Source organism: Chlamydotis macqueenii, chromosome 3, assembly GCF_036417535.1.
Source record: "Chlamydotis macqueenii isolate bChlMac1 chromosome 3, bChlMac1.mat, whole genome shotgun sequence".
NCBI lineage: Eukaryota > Metazoa > Chordata > Aves > Otidiformes > Otididae > Chlamydotis > Chlamydotis macqueenii.
In genome coordinates, this window is record NC_141558.1 from 53127521 (window position 1) to 53144920 (window position 17400).

Genomic DNA, 17400 nt, shown 5'->3' on the forward strand with positions numbered 1-17400 from the left:
CAGATCAGTTCAGAGTTCAGTATAATTTTGCTGATAGTATTTTCTGATAGAATTACCTCTGTCAATGCAACATTCATTGGGCACAGGTGTAGTTTGGACCTTTTTAAAACTTACCTTTTGTTCACTAGAGCCTTTCTGTATTCCTTTCAAACAAAATTGTCTCCGAGAGATTCCAAACAGAAGTAGAAGTTGATGTCAGGATGCATGTTGTAAAAGACAAGAAGATATTCCTAACATGTTTCTGTTTCTTGTTGCTACTGCGTTTCCGTTGGAGCTTAGAGTGTGACTGGTAGTTAAGAATTTCATACATTAAATTAATCCTTTGTTTTCTGCTGATATTAAAACAATCCTTACCAACTGTAACTATTCTTATTTAGGGTTTTTGTTAATTCTTTTTCAAATCATGAAAACTGTTTGTTTCAAAAGGTGTAGACCATGCAGTGTTTGGCACAAAGAGTAATTTTTAAAAGTGTTCTCTGGAAATTAATTTGGATCATATGGAAGTTAAAAGTCTGATCTTTGAAATCAGATATAATAGCTTTGTTCTATTTCTATGAGTGTCTGCTTGTGTGTACATGTGTACGTTTCTGAATCTACCTACCTATCTGGTACCTATTAGCGTATGTAAGCATGGAATCTGCATACCAGCAGATGTGTGATGTGAGTTAATTCTCTCTAACTGCTGTGAGAATTGGTATTTAATTAATACACCTGACTCTCTAGTTAGAAAAGTCATAAGGCACATGCACAACAGTGTGAAAAGTATAAGAAAACACAGTAAATGATAGGCACGAGTTATTTTGGATAAAGCTCTGTAAAATCAGAAGTAAAACAATGCAGACTCTATACGCTGCTTAAATATTTTAATAGATTAAAGTACTATGCTCTGTCATGTATCACTTTGAAAGGCTTGATAGTGGTCTTATTTTCCTTTTAATAATGTGGTCCAATGGATAAAGCACTGAACAGGGAGTCAGAAGAACCAGATGATATTCCTGTATCACTTACCTGTGATATTCCCATGGAATATCTCTTTTTGCTTCTGGTCCCTCTGTGAAATGAGACTAACAGTACTAATCTTCTATCACAAGTTTGTGCCAAAGAGGTTTTTTTTCTCCTCAGCTGCATGCTTAACATAACTTCCTGAGGAAACTCTTAAACCTGGCTCCAGCCCAACATCTACATACCAGGAAGCCCCGTCGTCTTTCTTAGCCCAGAGCCTGGCCTGAAAACCACAGCCTCTTGACTAAACTCTGTGCCCTGGATGTCTTGTAGGGGGTTTAACCCTTCAGAGAAAAGCAGTGCTCAATAAATTTTTAAAGCAAACTTACTAAGTGGTCGGTTGAGGAAACGCAAAGTTCCCAAGTTGAAATGCTGTCTTAGTAGTGCCATTGTCAGTGATGGAGCAGAACGACTGACTGTTTTATTTTTTGAAATCCATAAGTGTTTATAAGTCACTTTGGTTTGCTGTCAGTATGCCCTTGTTTCTCTATGTCCCTTCTCTTTTTCACATGCTTTCTTTGATCATAATCAGGTGTCTAGTGGATTTTGTTTTTCATTGTCTTAGCTATGGTAATTGCCTTAGATAATTGCCCCATGATATTTTCTTTGGATGGCTATTTCAAGTAGCTGTGATTGTCCTGGCTCACCTTAATGAAGGGTATTAACCTACTCTTCTACTTGTAAAGAACTGAAGAACTGAGGCTTGCAGAGAGAAAGAGGATTCCCGAATACTCTTGTGTTCTTCAGATCTTCCTTTCTGAAGAATAAGCCCCCAAAAATTGTGGGAATCTATTAAACAATACTATGAGAAAAGCACAATGTCAGAGAGCAATGAACATAGGTATTCGTATTTTGCAAATGGTCATTTCTTACCTAATAGTACCTGCAAGAATGCCCTCTGCAATTGATACCTAAGTTGAGCATTAAATGACCTGAATAATCCTTTTTGTAAATCTTTAACTTATTACTTGAATATTTTGCAGCCTTAAGGTGATTAACATTAGTCTGTATGTGTTTCACTTGGTTTATATTCTGTATAAATCAGTAAACAGCAATTTTAAAAGAAATGGCATGTGGCAATGCGTTTTACACTGTATAAATATGTGGGCAAAGGTCCGCAATACGTTCTGGAAACCAAGTTTGTTCTTTAGAGGAGTAATGAGGGCTTGAAGTACTTTATAATTATTTCCACATGAAAATTTTCAGATTTGGTGATTTTGGGACAGAAAAATCAATAGTTTTTGTCAGAGGAAGTTGACTGATATATCTTCTTAAAGCAGAATTTTGTAAAATGTCTTCTCTTAAGGCCTGCTTTCTTTCTATAATTTCCTTGACACTTCTGAAAACCATAGTATATGTGGTTATGTAGTTAAAATGAGATATTTGTAATATTTTCAGTCAGTTCATAAGATTATATTTCATTGTGGAAGTAAAAAGATCATGGTTAATATGGCAGCAGAGACTTCATAAATTGCCCTTAAAAAGGCTTGATAGGATCTGCTCTCAGGTTTCAAGGACGCATCTGAGAAATTTGTCACTGACAATCTTTTACAGAAAGGAAAATTATCAGAGAAAGTGCTAGACTTAAAACCTGTTTTTTGGTAACTTGCATTTTGTCTTCTATGTGATTGATCAGTATTCTGAAGTGGCATGGTGATGTATAGGAAGTGTTACCTTGGGGAGGAAATCTTTGCATCATTCTAAACTACTCCATTCTCTCCCGGTAAGTGTGCGTACACACACACAGACACAGAGGTTTTTGATTGCAAGTTTATGTTATTACCCTGTTGTCTTGGCAGAAGATAGTGGATCTAGATGTCTGTGATGTGATTATGTCCTTTATATACAACTTTAACAACTTCAAGTATGACAAACTTGAGAGATACTTGAGAGGAGCAGAGATGCTTTTCTGACCAAAAGGAAAGAATAATCCAAAAATTCTGCAAAGCATTAGAAATTCTAAACCTCAAGATTCCCTCTAAATTGATAATCCAAAGCTAAAATCAAGCTAGAAGTTGTGCTTGTGCCACAATTCAGTGTGTGATCTTTAGCTTTTCAGTGTTAAGAGATGCTTTCTTAATGATTTAATGTCTGAACAATTATGAAAAACTTTCAAAAAGATGGGCCAGAGGTACTAAGCTGTAGTCTTATTTCAAGTCTTCTGTGTTCATTTGAGGAACAAAAATGTTAAAGGACAAAACTTGATTTAAAGTGGATGGGCAATAAGAATTGGTGAACCGTTCTTTCAAGAATACTGTCTAGGCCCAGTTTCTTGTGCAGAGACTAGTTGTTGGAATCACAGGACAGTAATGTACTGCTGAGCACCAGGCATCTCCAACAATTTAAACGTGTGCTTTGGCACACATTTCAGATGTAAAGCAATTAACCAGAAACTTTACAACTACTGAGCAGTATTTTCCAGCTTCAGTACCCAGTCCTCCTATTTGTTTCTGAAACAAAAGTGCCAGATTGGTTGAATGTATTGGCAGCAGCACGTACTGTGTTTAAATACTGGAAAGTGCTGTTGAGGTAATGCAAGTGACTGCATAGGAAAACGTTTTTAGTGCAAAAGAGAGATAATTCTTAGGAGATCTGTAATTAATATTTGGCCTAAACCAGGAAGGTAGAAAAGCAGGGACAGGCAATTCAGACTCAGCGTATTGAGTTTTATTTTGGCTTGAGAGTAAAATTATCACAGGATTGCTACTTATTAATTGGGTTACTACCCACTGTATTACATCCATACAAACATTTGAATGCAATGTTTGTAATAGTAGTACCAATTTGCTTGCATAGGTCTACTTGTCTGGTAAAATAAGCAGATCTCACATTACACTCTCTGCTTAAGCACTTACGATTTTATCAAAGTACAGCCTAAGCCACAGGCTTCCTTACCCAGCAGCACTTAATAAGAGGAGAAAAAAACAGTTCTGCAAAGTACTACCAATTCTTGGTAGTTTCCAAAACGTTATCTAGTTTTGCTAACGATTAATCAACTTGAAGGTGTCCTCACTTTTTTTATGAATCCCAGTGTATTATCAAGTACTTGGGAAATTGCTGATTTCAAGTGTACACTATATAACAAGTCTCAGTTTCTGCTTTCATGAAGAAGTTGTGATATCACAAAACTTTTTTAAAAATTAAGCTAAAAATAATAGTTTATGTGTTGATCAGGTTTTGATGTATATGGTACTTTTAAAGCACATGAATGGTAACTGTAATTGCAAGAAATGTGTGGTCAAACTATTATGATTTGATAATTTGTAAGCACTAATTTTACTAAGCTAGCTTACTTTATACCATTAGCTTTTTGCAGTACTGTAACAGGTTAATGTAATGACTAATGTTTGAGAGACTTGAATATATATAGGTATGGTAAATATGATTATGTTTACTGACTGATTACTGTCATCATCTGATACATTTACCATTAAAATAAAATACAGTTGCAAGAATGGTGAGTTTTAAAGGCGTGAACTGTCTCCAATTGTGGGGTGGTAAAGCTGTCGTGATTTTGTGAGTGTCTGCATGCTTGTGAAGATAGGGTCTTCTGGATTTGGTGATAGGCGTTTTACTGTACACTGAATATTGTAGTTTTACAGAATGTTAGGAGCTTAAAAATACTGAACTAATTTGTTGCATATTACAAAATGTACATCAAAGAAAGGTGAGTGGATTTCTAGGCTTCAAATCTGGTTGGTTTTTTTATATTGTGAAAGTTTTAGATCTTCAGTAATAGGTAATAATTTGTAAATCTACCTTTCTGCAAGACAGTTATTCATTAGTAAGAAAGGTGGAGCTAAATTAAAACTGTGACATCGTATGCACTGTATTAGGGTTGTGTTTTCTTGACTCCTGTTTGATAGTTTAAAGATGAAGCTGACAGCAGAATAATGTTACTGAAGTATATCACCCAGCTGTTGTGGTGACCTTGCTGTATTTGAGACTCTTTACTTTGAATAATACCTTCAGTTAATTCAGGTATAGTGAAGTTTGATTAATGGTCCTAAAATGGCTCCTTTGTGTTATAAGAAGTGATAGAAATTCCGATTTTCCTTTTTTTTTTTTTTTTTAAAAAAAAAAAGAGAGAGAGACTAGTGCATTGTATTAATTCATAAAATTTTAATGTTTCATTCACTTGGACAATTGATCAGTATTTGAAACAAATTTCACATTTCTCTAAAAACATACAATATTATTCTACTAGGTTTGAACAAATCTCTTCCACTTTCCCATTCCCTCCTCCATTTCTGCTGCAAAATTGAAGCTGCATGACCTGCTAGTGATGAATCAGACCAGTGCCCCTTTAAAATGGTCTGAAGAAGAGTCAGGACAGTGTAAGTGGGATGTTGTTACATATGAGCAAATAGGAAACCTGAGAAAGAAGAGTGAACGTAGTCAGAGGAATAGAGACCATTAGATTCTGAATTGGGCAGTTGAAGCCATACTTGATCATTCTCCATGAGATCGACAACAGCACTGCCAGAAGCCTGGTCAAGGTATCCTTTCTTGTACTCATCGTAAGTGTACATGATTGGGGAACCATTTTTGTAGAGTGCAACCCAAACATTTGTTCCTTTTGCATGTACATGGTAGGAGAAATAGTACAGTCCAGGGGTCCTACAGGTGAAGATTCCTGTTCTGGGGTCATAGTGTTGCTGCCTATTGTACAATATTTTGTCAAATTTGATGGGGACTGTTGCCGCAGGGTAGGCTTTTGAGAGGATGACACTAAAAGCAGACACTGGCATCCCTGTAAGAGCTTGGTTTACTCCTTTCATGAAGGACATTCCTGATAGCTCCCGAGACTCTCCTGCTTTAACATAGCTTTCGGGCATTTGTGGGATTACGGCTTGGCCGGGGGGACCAGGAGGACCTGGGGGGCCTGGCAAGCCAGGCTCTCCATTGTTACCTTTAGGCCCAGGGGGTCCAGGTGGTCCCATGGGTCCACTTAAGCCTTTTGTAGAAATACCTGCTGGGCCTGGCAGTCCTGGTGCTCCTGGCTCACCTTTTGCACCAGGGGCTCCTGGCAGGCCAGGAGGGCCGATGGGGCCTCTGATCCCAGGTATTCCTGAAGGTCCTCTGGGGCCCGGCTCACCATTGATCCCTGGCACTCCCTTAACTCCCTGTGGACCCATTGGACCGGGCAAGCCAGGTAGCCCAGCATGGCCAGTGTCGCCTTTTGGACCTGGGAAACCTGGGTGTCCCTTAGGACCAGCAAGACCCTGCTCACCTGGGTATCCTGGTTTTCCCTCTAATCCTGGTAGACCTCGTTCGCCCTTGGCCCCTGGGAATCCTGGGGCGCCTGCAGGGCCCATGTCGCCTTTGGGCCCAGGTAGGCCATTCTCACCGGGCAAGCCTTTGAGTCCTTGAGGGCCCATGTTCCCTGGTGGGCCAGCAGGCCCTGGTTCTCCTCGCACGCCAGCTGGACCTTGGTCTCCTTTAGGTCCTGGAAGGCCAGGAGGACCTTCAGGCCCTCTGTGTCCCTTCATCCCTGGCAATCCTGGCTTTCCAAATCCTGGAAGACCTGGGGATCCAGGCAAGCCAGCAGGTCCGGGATGTCCTTTAGCTCCAGGGATGCCTGCTACTCCTGGTGGCCCCATTGGCCCGGGCTTGCCGATGCCGGCTTCTCCAGGTTCTCCTGGGGGACCCTGGGGACCTGGGATACCAGCTACTCCAGGTGCGCCTGGTAAACCTCTGTCACCTTTCATGCCTGGCTGACCTGGAAGACCGTTTTCACCAGGCTTCCCTACCCCAGCAGGACCAGGGAGGCCCTGGGGTCCCTGCGGGCCTGGAAGACCCCTGATACCTGGGCGACCTGGAACGCCGAATCCATTTTCTCCCTTTTGTCCGTTTATACCAGGGATACCTGGTTCTCCCTTCTCACCAGGAAGGCCCCTAGGGCCTTGAGCTCCTGGAGGGCCTTGTGGTCCTGGCTTGCCAGGAACAGACAGTCCCGCGGGGCCGGGAGTACCGGGTGGTCCTTGTGGCCCTCTTGCTCCCGGGAGCCCAACAGGTCCAGGTTCTCCTTTCTCACCATTTAGTCCTCTGTCTCCTGGCTTTCCTGGTAGACCTGGCATGCCTGGCTTTCCAACTGCAGAGAATCCAGGTGGTCCTGGGGGACCAGGAGGGCCTTGGGGACCAGGACTTCCAAACCCTGGCTTTCCTGCAGGACCTGGTTGTCCTCTTGGTCCAATAGGGCCCGGGGGACCAGGGGGTCCTTGTTCACCCCTTATCTGCACACCTGTGAGAGAGAGGAAATCAGGTCAGCCAGGGCAGCTACAACAGATTTGCAGACTTCTAGAGTGGTGGTGAAATGTGTGAAGGGTTAACTTTATTTGAACCTCATAGAACCTTCTGAAACTGCCTTTGGTCACCAAGAACCTGACGTTCAGAGCAGAAGTGTCTCAGAGCTCTTAATTGAGTAAGTAACAAGTGCAAATGTGTTGGAGTTGTGTGGTGAGCTACAAGGCTTCTAGAAATTTTTTCAATTTCATTATGGTTAGGGTCATCAGAGAGTTTAAAAGATGCTGTGCAAGTAGATGTAAACTATTAAGAAAAAGAAAAAAAAACCAGCTGATTGCAAGTCATCAGACTTGCATCTTGATATGATGAACAAAACTAGAGAAAGCTTCCTGTGCAGGTGTAGCTCCTTCTCTGAAACTATTTGGTGCTTCATTTAAGCAGCAAGATTCTTGGCCTTTCCCTCCCCCTGCTTCCAGAAGTGGGCCATGGCTCTGTTTTTTTGGTAAACCTATGAATGTTATGTTTTCAAATACTATCTTAAAGATTTTTTTTATCATAAAAATTTCACACAGTGGCAAGGTCGCAACTGATAATTCACCCTACTGCAGTCAGAATTTGGCATTGTTTTGTTTTTTTTTAATAATACTTCATTTTCTTAGTTATTAAAACACCAGGTGGAGCCACTTAACCAAATGTCACAAATAAAGGAGTAAACAAACAAGCTCACTGCTTAGTTTTCTCTCCACTTTAGGGGAGCTTGCAGCTTTCTGTTGGAATTAGGATGCTGATTTGTAGGACACTTCAGACAAGATTAACATGGATGTTGTGAGACTGCTTCAGTAGTTTGCAGCAAGTGACAGCAGCGTAGAATGAAGTACCGTAGCTATGATGAATGTTAATTTAAGAAGTCATATTAAAAATAAAATAAAAAAAAAAACCTGAGGGATGTAGAAAGAGCCTGGATTGTTTTTTTTTGTAATGGCAATATATTTTGTTTGATGCTTATTTAGAAAAGCTTGATAATCGATCAACAATTGGTTAAGCTAAAGTTTGGATTTCAGTCTTTTACAAAGAGAGCAGTATGTGTGTATATACATATATATATATAAAAGAAAGTTTATGACATGACTGTTTTGCTGTCTGTTAGATAATAAATTGCTTTTTCCAATCTATGGCTGGTCTTGAAGAACCAAATATGAGATGAAGGAGGAAGGAAACTATCCTTGCACATACTGTATTTTAAAAAATAAGAGATGTATATATGAAATATATTTTATTTTGGTTTGATATTGGATCCGCAAAGTTGCACTATTCCTTTATTGCCAGGGAAATTGTTCTTCTCTACCAAGTGTAGAGAGTGCATTTTCTTTTTTGCTGATGCATAAAATCAGCACAAATGCATATCACCTTAGTTCGCGCACCTTCCTTTCTCATCCTTCTTAAGGCAGTGAAAAGGAAGATAGTTGTTAAAAACCTACCCATAGACAGAAAGGAATGTCTGTCATTTACTGACAAATTGAAAATGCAAATACACATCCTTCTCAGCTGTAAAGGAGTTTGTGGAATCTGTGAATGCCAGTCATAAGTTTGGTACAGTCTTTGGTATCTTACTGATATTGTTGAATTTCTTACTACTGAACTCCCATGTTCAGTAGGGTGCAATTGCAAGCTGGTTTTCTTGTTATATAGGTGACATAAGATACAGCAAATTTTAAGAACTACATTGTATGAAAAAATATTTAGGAAAAGGCTTAAGCCTGTCAGAATTAACATGTACACTGCAGTAGAATTGGTGTGTAAATATTCTTTACACGTTACACATTTTCTCTTCGCCACAGATAGGACAGCTGCCATCAGAGAAAACAGCTTACTCAACTGGAGGACTCAGAATTTGTTCTGTAGGTTCTATCTATAGCTAGAACTTCAAAAACTGTCTGTTTACATCAGAGAACACAGATGAGTCAGATCAAAGCCTCAAGACAAATACCTGAACCAGTTCCTGATCTAATGCTGTTTCAGTTGTAAAGCATTAAGGGAAAAATACAAATAGGTTTTTACATCAACTGCATTGAATCAAAAAACAGGCATTTATGTGGGTACTTTGGCAGACGACAACAGTGACCCCAGCCAGATCTGCTCTTTCGTAACCATAACTCAAGGAACTGTGTCCAGGCCTACCAAATGCATTTTGTTCTTCAGCAGTCAGAGTGAATTTAATTTGTGCAGGTGAGCAACATTCATTTTATTCAGCTGCATTTAAGTAACATGCAGTTATTGCACTTGATCTCATTTTTTTTGTTGTTTTTGGTGGCAAATTGCATCAGACTTTAGCTTCAGACTGCTTCTCTTTCTTTGTTTATTATGTTTTTGATGCACCTTCATATCAGTCCTAGGTTCAAAGTGGTGGATGCTGCCTTTTTGCATAAGATGCTAATGGCTTTGTCAGCGTTCATGTTATTTAGAGATTTTCTTGAGAGCTATGTTGCTTCAAAGTTGTGCTGCTTTTAGATTAAAATGTGTAGTAACTGTGCTGTCCAGAGACAATGGTAAGTCCTCTGAGGAAAGGGCAGCTGAACACGTTAATGAAGTAGGATTTTTACCAGGAAAATTGATGTAGTGGTTGGCTACTTTTTTTTTTATATATCTTGATGCAAAATTGGTTTATGTTCTCTGAGTGCAGTCAAACCTTATTTATGTATTAAGTATGAAAAAACTTTAGCATAACCTGCAATGATGGCTTATTTAAGCATTACTGAACAATCAGATGTAATTCAGTGACTGTTCTTAACTAGAACCTTTCAAAGATTTCAAGCCAAAGAGCTACTAGTTTAGAAATTGTGTCCTAATATATTTTAAAAATGGTAACACTAAATGCATAAAAAAAAAGTCTATTCTGACTGGAGAGCTGTCAGGAACAAGATTTTTAAAACTGTTACAACTTTGCCAAATTAAGTGTAGATTTAATAGGGTTTAATTGCCAGCAGAAATTGTATGATCTATTACATGTTTTCCCAAGGCACCAGTTTGGGCCTAGATTGAAGTTTTAGTTCCAGGCTGCTTTTTGACAAAGCTATACAAAACAAAAAGATAATTTATTGGTAACAATATCTAGAAGCCAATGTTGGGTGAGCAAATAAGAAAAGTAAGCTATGATGAAAAGCTTGCCATACGCTACTTGAGCTACGTGCATATGTAAGAGCTCACTAGACAATACAGTCAGATGAATTTGGTTCTATAGTATCCTATTTTATTCTTTCATGATCATCTCAGACTAGAAATTATGATCTCTAACAGCCTGCCCTCTTTAAACTCTTCTAAAAATCCTCCTGTATGTTTTCCTGAGTGAAGAATAGCAGTGGTTTTCCAGTCCTCCAGTATTTTGGTACAGCCCAGAACAACATTTTGGGGAGTTAGTTTCCCAGCCATGCTGCTTACTGATTCTTACTGCAGAGCATTCTTTAAGTATGTGGGCTGGAGCTGGTTGGGGTGAGACCAGGGCTGCATCTTTGGACTCAATACGTTCTGCTCATGAGCAGCCATAAGATCATAGTCTGTAGGATCAGACTAGAGCTATTCAGAAACCTCCTTAATTAAGGTAATATGGATGCAATGTCCTGAGCAGCAACTATTCAGCTCTCCAGATCTGCTTCTGTTGTGCTACACTATTTTCTAATGCAGATACAGCCTAAAATGTCTTTTCTTTTTTTTTTTCCTGGTGAAGAGAAGTTTATTTGCAAATGCTGTTTTTTGAGTCCCTCATTCAATTTCCTCATTTCTGCCCAAGTATGATTGTTACAACTAAAAGCAGATGAGATACAGTAAAAGTGAAAGCTATTCTGGATAGCCTGTTGATATCTGAAAGAAAATAATGTTGTTCTTGAAGGAGAGAGCAGGTTGTTTACAAGGAAGATTCAGTTTTCTAAATTATAATGATGATAATTTTGAACAGAGACTACTGATCATACTTGGAGGGACAATTCATGAGATAAAACCAGGCTATCTAGGAAGTCAGGAGTGGTTTTTTTTAAGATTTTCGAAAAAGCTTTGGCCTAAGCATGGAAAAATAAAATGGAACTCAAATACTTTCAAACGCTAAGTATAGCCAGCCATTTGACTTAAAAGGACAGAGAGGATACCCAGAAATAAGATGTCACAATGTATAGCATTGCAATTATATATTGCCTATACAGTCTGCCATAAGACTGATATATGAAATTAAGATAAGTTTTTGTGATAAAGACAGAATTGTTATATTACTGTGAGATTAGTCTGATAATTAAAGTGTAACCGTGAATCACTAATGAAAAAAATCTATGTAGAGGTTTATGTCACATTTTTATGACTATATATCAATTTAGTCTGTTAGAAACCCCAGTGTTGAATCAATGAATTTGAGGATAATTAGCATGTACACAATCATGTTGTATTATTCCCACTACTGGAGATCAGATCTGTAGCTGTGATTTTGTTTCTGCATTATATGCCTTTAGTGATTATCATGTAAAATATTTGTCTGTGACAAGCGTGCATCTTTGTCAACAGGAGGCAACTGCCAGAGCCACTGTCAGTTCTTTCTCATGATGACATTATTTTAATAAACCTAAACTCTTAGTGAAAGTTTAATACCAATAGTATAAACAAAGAGCTTTTGTTTATGTGTTGACCCGCTAGGAATAATTGTGTTAGTTTATTATGAAAAAAATAGTAAACTTACCTTGACTCTTTACATTGAATGGTAGAAAATGTGGCCCCTTGACACTGGATTGTTTCTGATATCTCTCAGAAAAATATCCATCGCTACCATGGACAATGTTCAGACAAATGAGCAGCAGTAAGGATATTTGTAAATGCATATTTCCAAATCCGTTCTGTGTTAGAAAGGGGAGAAAAAGTTTGTTATAAAGAAAAGATATTCACTGCTTTCTTGTGCACAAATAAATTAAGGGTTTTTTTTTAATACCAATATTAAAAGTAACATTATTTTGTGCTTACTTCCTCCAGCTTTCACTAGTTGTGGAAAATCCTCTAAGAAAAGGATAATCAGTGTTGCTATCACTTTGAATGATAGAGCTCTTGTATAGATAGGTTAGAGGAAATAATGTCACTCTTAGGAGAAGAATAGTTTTAAATGGAAGCCAGCCTATTTAAAACCATTGTCTTCAGAAACAGTGATTACTTTCCTAGTTACACTAAGGGTCCAAAAGTAGATTCAGGAGTTGCATGTGTCAAAACTCTTCAAATGAAGGAAAGTTTTCAGTGGAAATACATAGACAGTCTACCGTGATCTTATTGCCTCTGTCTAATGCTGTAGCAAATGAAGCACGAAGTCCTGGCTCCTTCAGCATCAGTGGCAAAAATCTCATTGCCTTGCTTGAAACCAGGCTTTTATCTGTAGCCTTTCAAATAGCCCCAGTGACAGTAAGGAAGCTGTCAGAAGCCCTTAAATATCAACCCCCCTTCCCTCCCCAGCCAGAAAACATGTATCCTGCAGAAGTTACCATCAAAACCAAATAGAATGAAATCAAATCATAACATACCAAAATGTTGTGGAGCTCCAATGCAGAGTGGTACAGCAGTGAATCCTCCTCTGTTGAGGAGTTCTTCTGCCACTGGTGAGTGAGCAGAAGCTGATGATTTCCAGTGTCACCCTTGAGTATTTATACGATTTTCCCCCTAGTTGGGTGACTGCTGGGCATAAGCTCCTCCCCAAAAATCAGTAAGCAGTAATTATCTGTGTGTATATGTGTGTTTTTTAGGGGTGGGGGAAGCTATTTTGGGCAGCCATCCTAGATCCTGTTTTTTGGGGTTTTTTTTCTTCTTCTTCCCTTGGTTTTCTTATTGTTGATGAAATAATGTTGCTCATAGCTTGTATTTTCTAAAATTTTACAGCCTCTCTGTTTTTAGAACTGAGGAAGGTAACATTGGAAAAAATCATGAACTTGTAAGTAAGGCTGGTAATTCTAAGTGCTTCATTTGGATTTCTCTAAATGTTTTAAGGAAAGAACTATGCATTTTGAACTTTGGTGAGCTGTTACTTGCAGGAGTAACCCAAAGTCTAAAGTCTATAGAGGCTACTTATGTGAGTAATTGTTCATTGGGATACGAGTGGAGAATTTACAGTCAGTTATGATGTTAATAAGGGAATTATGTGAGAACCTGAAGATTACCTTTAAGCAGTTATTATTTTAGGAGGTTATCTTCACACTGTATTTCTAGACTTGTGTTTTGACGCTGGAGGCACAGTACTGCATATGTGATGTATTCTGCAAGTAATGTTTCTGTACTATGAATTCTTGAAACTTACCTTACACAATGAGAACTTTGTTGTGTTTAGTTGTAACAAATGTATTAAAATCCACACTGCTTCTATTTGAAAGTGTTCTATAGGCTGATGTTTGGGGCTGATGGAGCTTTTTTGAGCTTTTCTGCAGCCAGCAATTAACTTTTTTTTTAAGGTTTATTCAATCAAATGCAGTTATTGCTGTACTTTTACTAGATGCATTTTTTTCCTATTAAGTGATTTCAGTTTAGAAAAGTTAAACTGCTGCTGTTTTACTGTTAGTGGATCAAACTTGATTACAGCTTATATCTTTTTTTCTTATTTTTCTTCAGATTATAAACTGGTTTTAGCCATTAAGAAAGTTTGTAAAACCAGGCTTGCTTAATAGACTGTATCCACACATTGTGACTTCTTTTTTTAATGAATAATGGAATCTTTTAGTGTTTCAGCATCACTTGATTGGTGTTCAGTATTAAATAGGCAGTAACTTTCAGTCCTTGAATTGTTTGGGACTCAGAAACATTATTTAAGATTGAAGGGCAAAATAAGAGAGAAGAAACAAACCTTTCTCATTTAGGATGAAACTATAGAGATAAATATGTAGTGTACTTCACTTTTATCAAACATTCCAGCAAAAATACCTACATAAAAATTATCTATGTATTAAAACTCCTTTGCCAATTGCAGACTTCTTTGACATTGTTATATGGTATTCAGTCTTGCAGGAGTTAGATTTTTGGATGTGTTTTAAATTCTTTGTTTCCCTTGCACCAAAGATTAGTGGAAAAACAAAGATAAATTATATATGTTGTTACTAAAGGAAGCTGAGCATGTGCTACAAGTTACTGTCTTGATGAAGGGAGCATGTATTTATTTTCCAAGTTAGTTTATGCCATTTGTGGAAGCTGTCTGAGGAGCCTCAAAAAGTGAGGTACAAGCAATATCTATGCAGAAGAAAATGTATGCACCCATATCTTATTACCAATTGTAGAAATGTTATAATCAGGCAAGGGTACTAGCATGTTATGTTGTAGGAATACGAATAAATAACATGCGTTACTGTGAGTTCTCATGCATGGTAGGTACAGAAGAGATGCCACCTGTTACTGTTCCAACCAAAAGACTGAGCTGATGGCCCTGAACTGTTCTATCCTGTGGAATGACAGGTTAACGTGGGCTGAATTTTACCTGCTTTGTGTCTTTGTTTAATTCCACACTCTTCAAGTGACAGCTTTTTTGGCTTTTATGTATTATGGCAAATATCCTAGAACACAAGTTACTGTACTGAAAGAGACCAATGGACCATCAAGTCTATTCTGCTTACAATTGTGCTTTGCTTACTAGAGGACTATATTAATGTTGTGACTTAAAAGCTGCTGCAATAATTTATTTAATGTATTGTGAACAGCTCTTTTCTATTCTCCTTCCTAGCCATCCTCTAAACAACACTATGTTCCATTTTTGTAAATAAACCCTTTCTGCTGCAGGGGTCTTCAGACTGAAGCCTGCTTTGTTTGTTAAGCTTGCATGTCCAATCTGGTCAGTGGTTTTCAGAAAATGTTTCCATGTCTGAGATGGCATTTAGACTCCCCATATGTACATTGAGTTCCTTTTTAGTCTTTTGGAGAAGGAAACTTTGTCCTCAGGTTGCTTGTGTAAGTTCTCAAGGTGCTTAATTTAAAAATTAGTCTCTATAAATTCAAATGAGAATCCAGTCAGCCACTTTTGACAGAGGCAGCGAATGGATGGGCATAGAGTTTATTTCCTCCTTGAAGAAATGCAACTCCAGACCCTTTTTTTGGTTCACATAAATCCAAAAATAGCTTTTGACTTTAAAACATTTAAATATACAGCCCTCAGTGGGAAGTGTGGTTGTTGCTAATTTGACAATATTTGGTTAAGAAAGTTAAGAACAGCAGGTGACAGTTTTATGCGCACACAGTTTCATGCTAATTTCCAGCCCAATTCATAAATACCCCCAAAGCAGGCACCCTTACGTTACAAAGCACCAATAATGTACACTGATATTTGCCCAGCAGCCTCACTTCCTGCCTTGGCTCCTTCTGGCCGGGAAGGTGAATAATCTCTGTGTGTCTTTGCGTAAATAGCGATGATTGTGGGGTCAAAAGGTACATGTAAGGCAAACCTGTTGTCCTTGTGTTTAACCTGAGCTCCACCCTATTGTGCTATCTTATGCTACTTCTTTGGTTTGAGGTTTTGTTTTTTGTGGGCATGGGAAATTGAGGTAGAATTGGAGTTCACTGCTTTTGTGTGTTTTCCCTGTTGCTGTGGATATTTCCTATTGGCAGAGCACGGACACATTTAGCCCTAAGCATGCATATGAAACATAGGCTTTGGTATATATTTGCACGTGCAAAAATACATGCAGTTGACATACTTGTGTATACCTATTTACAGTTACAGCACTTTTTAAACAAGAAAGGTTATTTGCATACCTATTTTCAAAGTATAAACATTCAGATGCTTCTGTTCTATAGTGATGCATTTAGAAAGTTGTCTTTGCTTACAAATGAAGATGTCTCTGCTCTCTCCTACTCCCCCTGTCCCACTACTGTAATGGGAATAACGTTTCATCCGTTGCACCACCCAGAACTTGCTTTTTGGTTACATATTGGCTGCTGCTTGCCATGTAAAGGTAGCCATGGTAGATGAAGTGGCGATATAATAACTTAAGTCCTCAGTTTAACTGCAATAAAAAGACTCAAAATAGAGTTTCTCTGGACTGAGAAACTACTTCATGAAGTAGATACAGGAATGACAGTGTCTTTAATGCCAGTTGCAGCAGTCTGCAGTGTTTCATCTGTTTGGTGACTGAATGTTCAGTTTGTTGTTGAATGTTGTTAGAAAGCATGCACTCACACATGCTTTCCAAACCCCCCTGTTTCTTCAGTGTCTTACTCCCGCAGAGTCTGTGAAAACACGTGCATAGGTAACATGAAAGTGACAGCATGATACGGGACGTGGGAACTGACTTGCACCACAATCCTGCAAGTTACTCACAAGGTGACTTGAATGAGTCCCACAATAAACAGCTGCTTATGAGGAAGAAGTGTGGAGCAACTTAATTAAGCATAAATAATAATAAATTAAAAAATAATAAACCGAGCAACCACTCCCTGTCACACATCCCGTCCCCACCCTCACCCGCAAAATAAGAGTAAAGAAGAGAAGCAAAACTTGGAGGAAAGTTAGGCTAGGTCCTTGCAGGAGCTGGGAACTAGCTAAATATGTTCCTGAGGCTGAGGATTTTCAGTGTGAATATGTTTAGACTTATTGTCTTGACTTAGAGTATGTGATTTGTTTTTTTTCCACCATCTAAGCACATATCATGTGCTTAGTTTCAAGAACTGTGAGTTCTTTGAAAGTTGTAATTCACAGCTTTAACTTGGAATTTGTCTTATTTTTAGTAATCTTCATCCTGATTTTATTTTGTAGCTTATAATTACTATTTATATTAAAATATGGTACCCAAGGAACCCGAGAGGGGGTTGTTTACTCCTGTTGTTTGGCTAGGTGATCTCAGCTGTGAAGAAAAAGGCAAGAATGTGTTGGTGTGAGATTTTTCCTGTAATTTAAAAAGTAGTCTGAAAAATTTGGAGTAACTTTTTATTGATGACATAAAATCTCAACACTGTTAAGAGGACACAATTATTTTGCTGCTTCTTGCTCAGTATCTATGACTAGTGCTTTCTGATGTTGTTGGTTCCAGTTTTCTTATCTGCCTGAAGACTGTACCTTAGTCTGGGACAAGTTTTCCTCTATTTAAGTGCTTATACCCAAAAACTCGTGGTAGCTACTGTTTTGCAAAGGACTCTTAATAGCTTGTAGCACTATCTCTGGTGAAGAAATTC

General features: G+C 38.4%; 2 protein-coding genes across 3 annotated transcripts in view; one reads left to right on the top strand and one right to left on the bottom strand.

Moving 5' to 3' along the window:
• The window catches only part of NT5DC1 (5'-nucleotidase domain containing 1), a 143217-nt gene that overhangs the window by 12737 nt on the left and 113080 nt on the right, over positions 1-17400 (top strand). The gene's annotated exons all lie outside the window — the stretch shown is intronic.
• On the bottom strand, positions 5355-12101 carry COL10A1 (collagen type X alpha 1 chain). The gene is made up of 2 exons (XM_010120487.2): positions 11963-12101; positions 5355-7246 (listed from the first exon to the last, which is right to left on the bottom strand). The coding sequence occupies exons 1-2, from the start codon at positions 12099-12101 to the stop codon at positions 5355-5357; spliced, it is 2031 nt and encodes a 676-aa protein (XP_010118789.1).

Bases quoted from the DNA above. Each gene is read 5' to 3' on its own strand.
- COL10A1 (XM_010120487.2), bottom strand. From the start codon at position 12,101: ATGCATTTACAAATATCCTTACTGCTGCTCATTTGTCTGAACATTGTC. The intron at 7,247-11,962 runs GTAAGTTTACTA...TCTCTCTCACAG, and splicing joins ATTCAATGTAAAGAGTCAAG to GTGTGCAGATAAGGGGTGAA.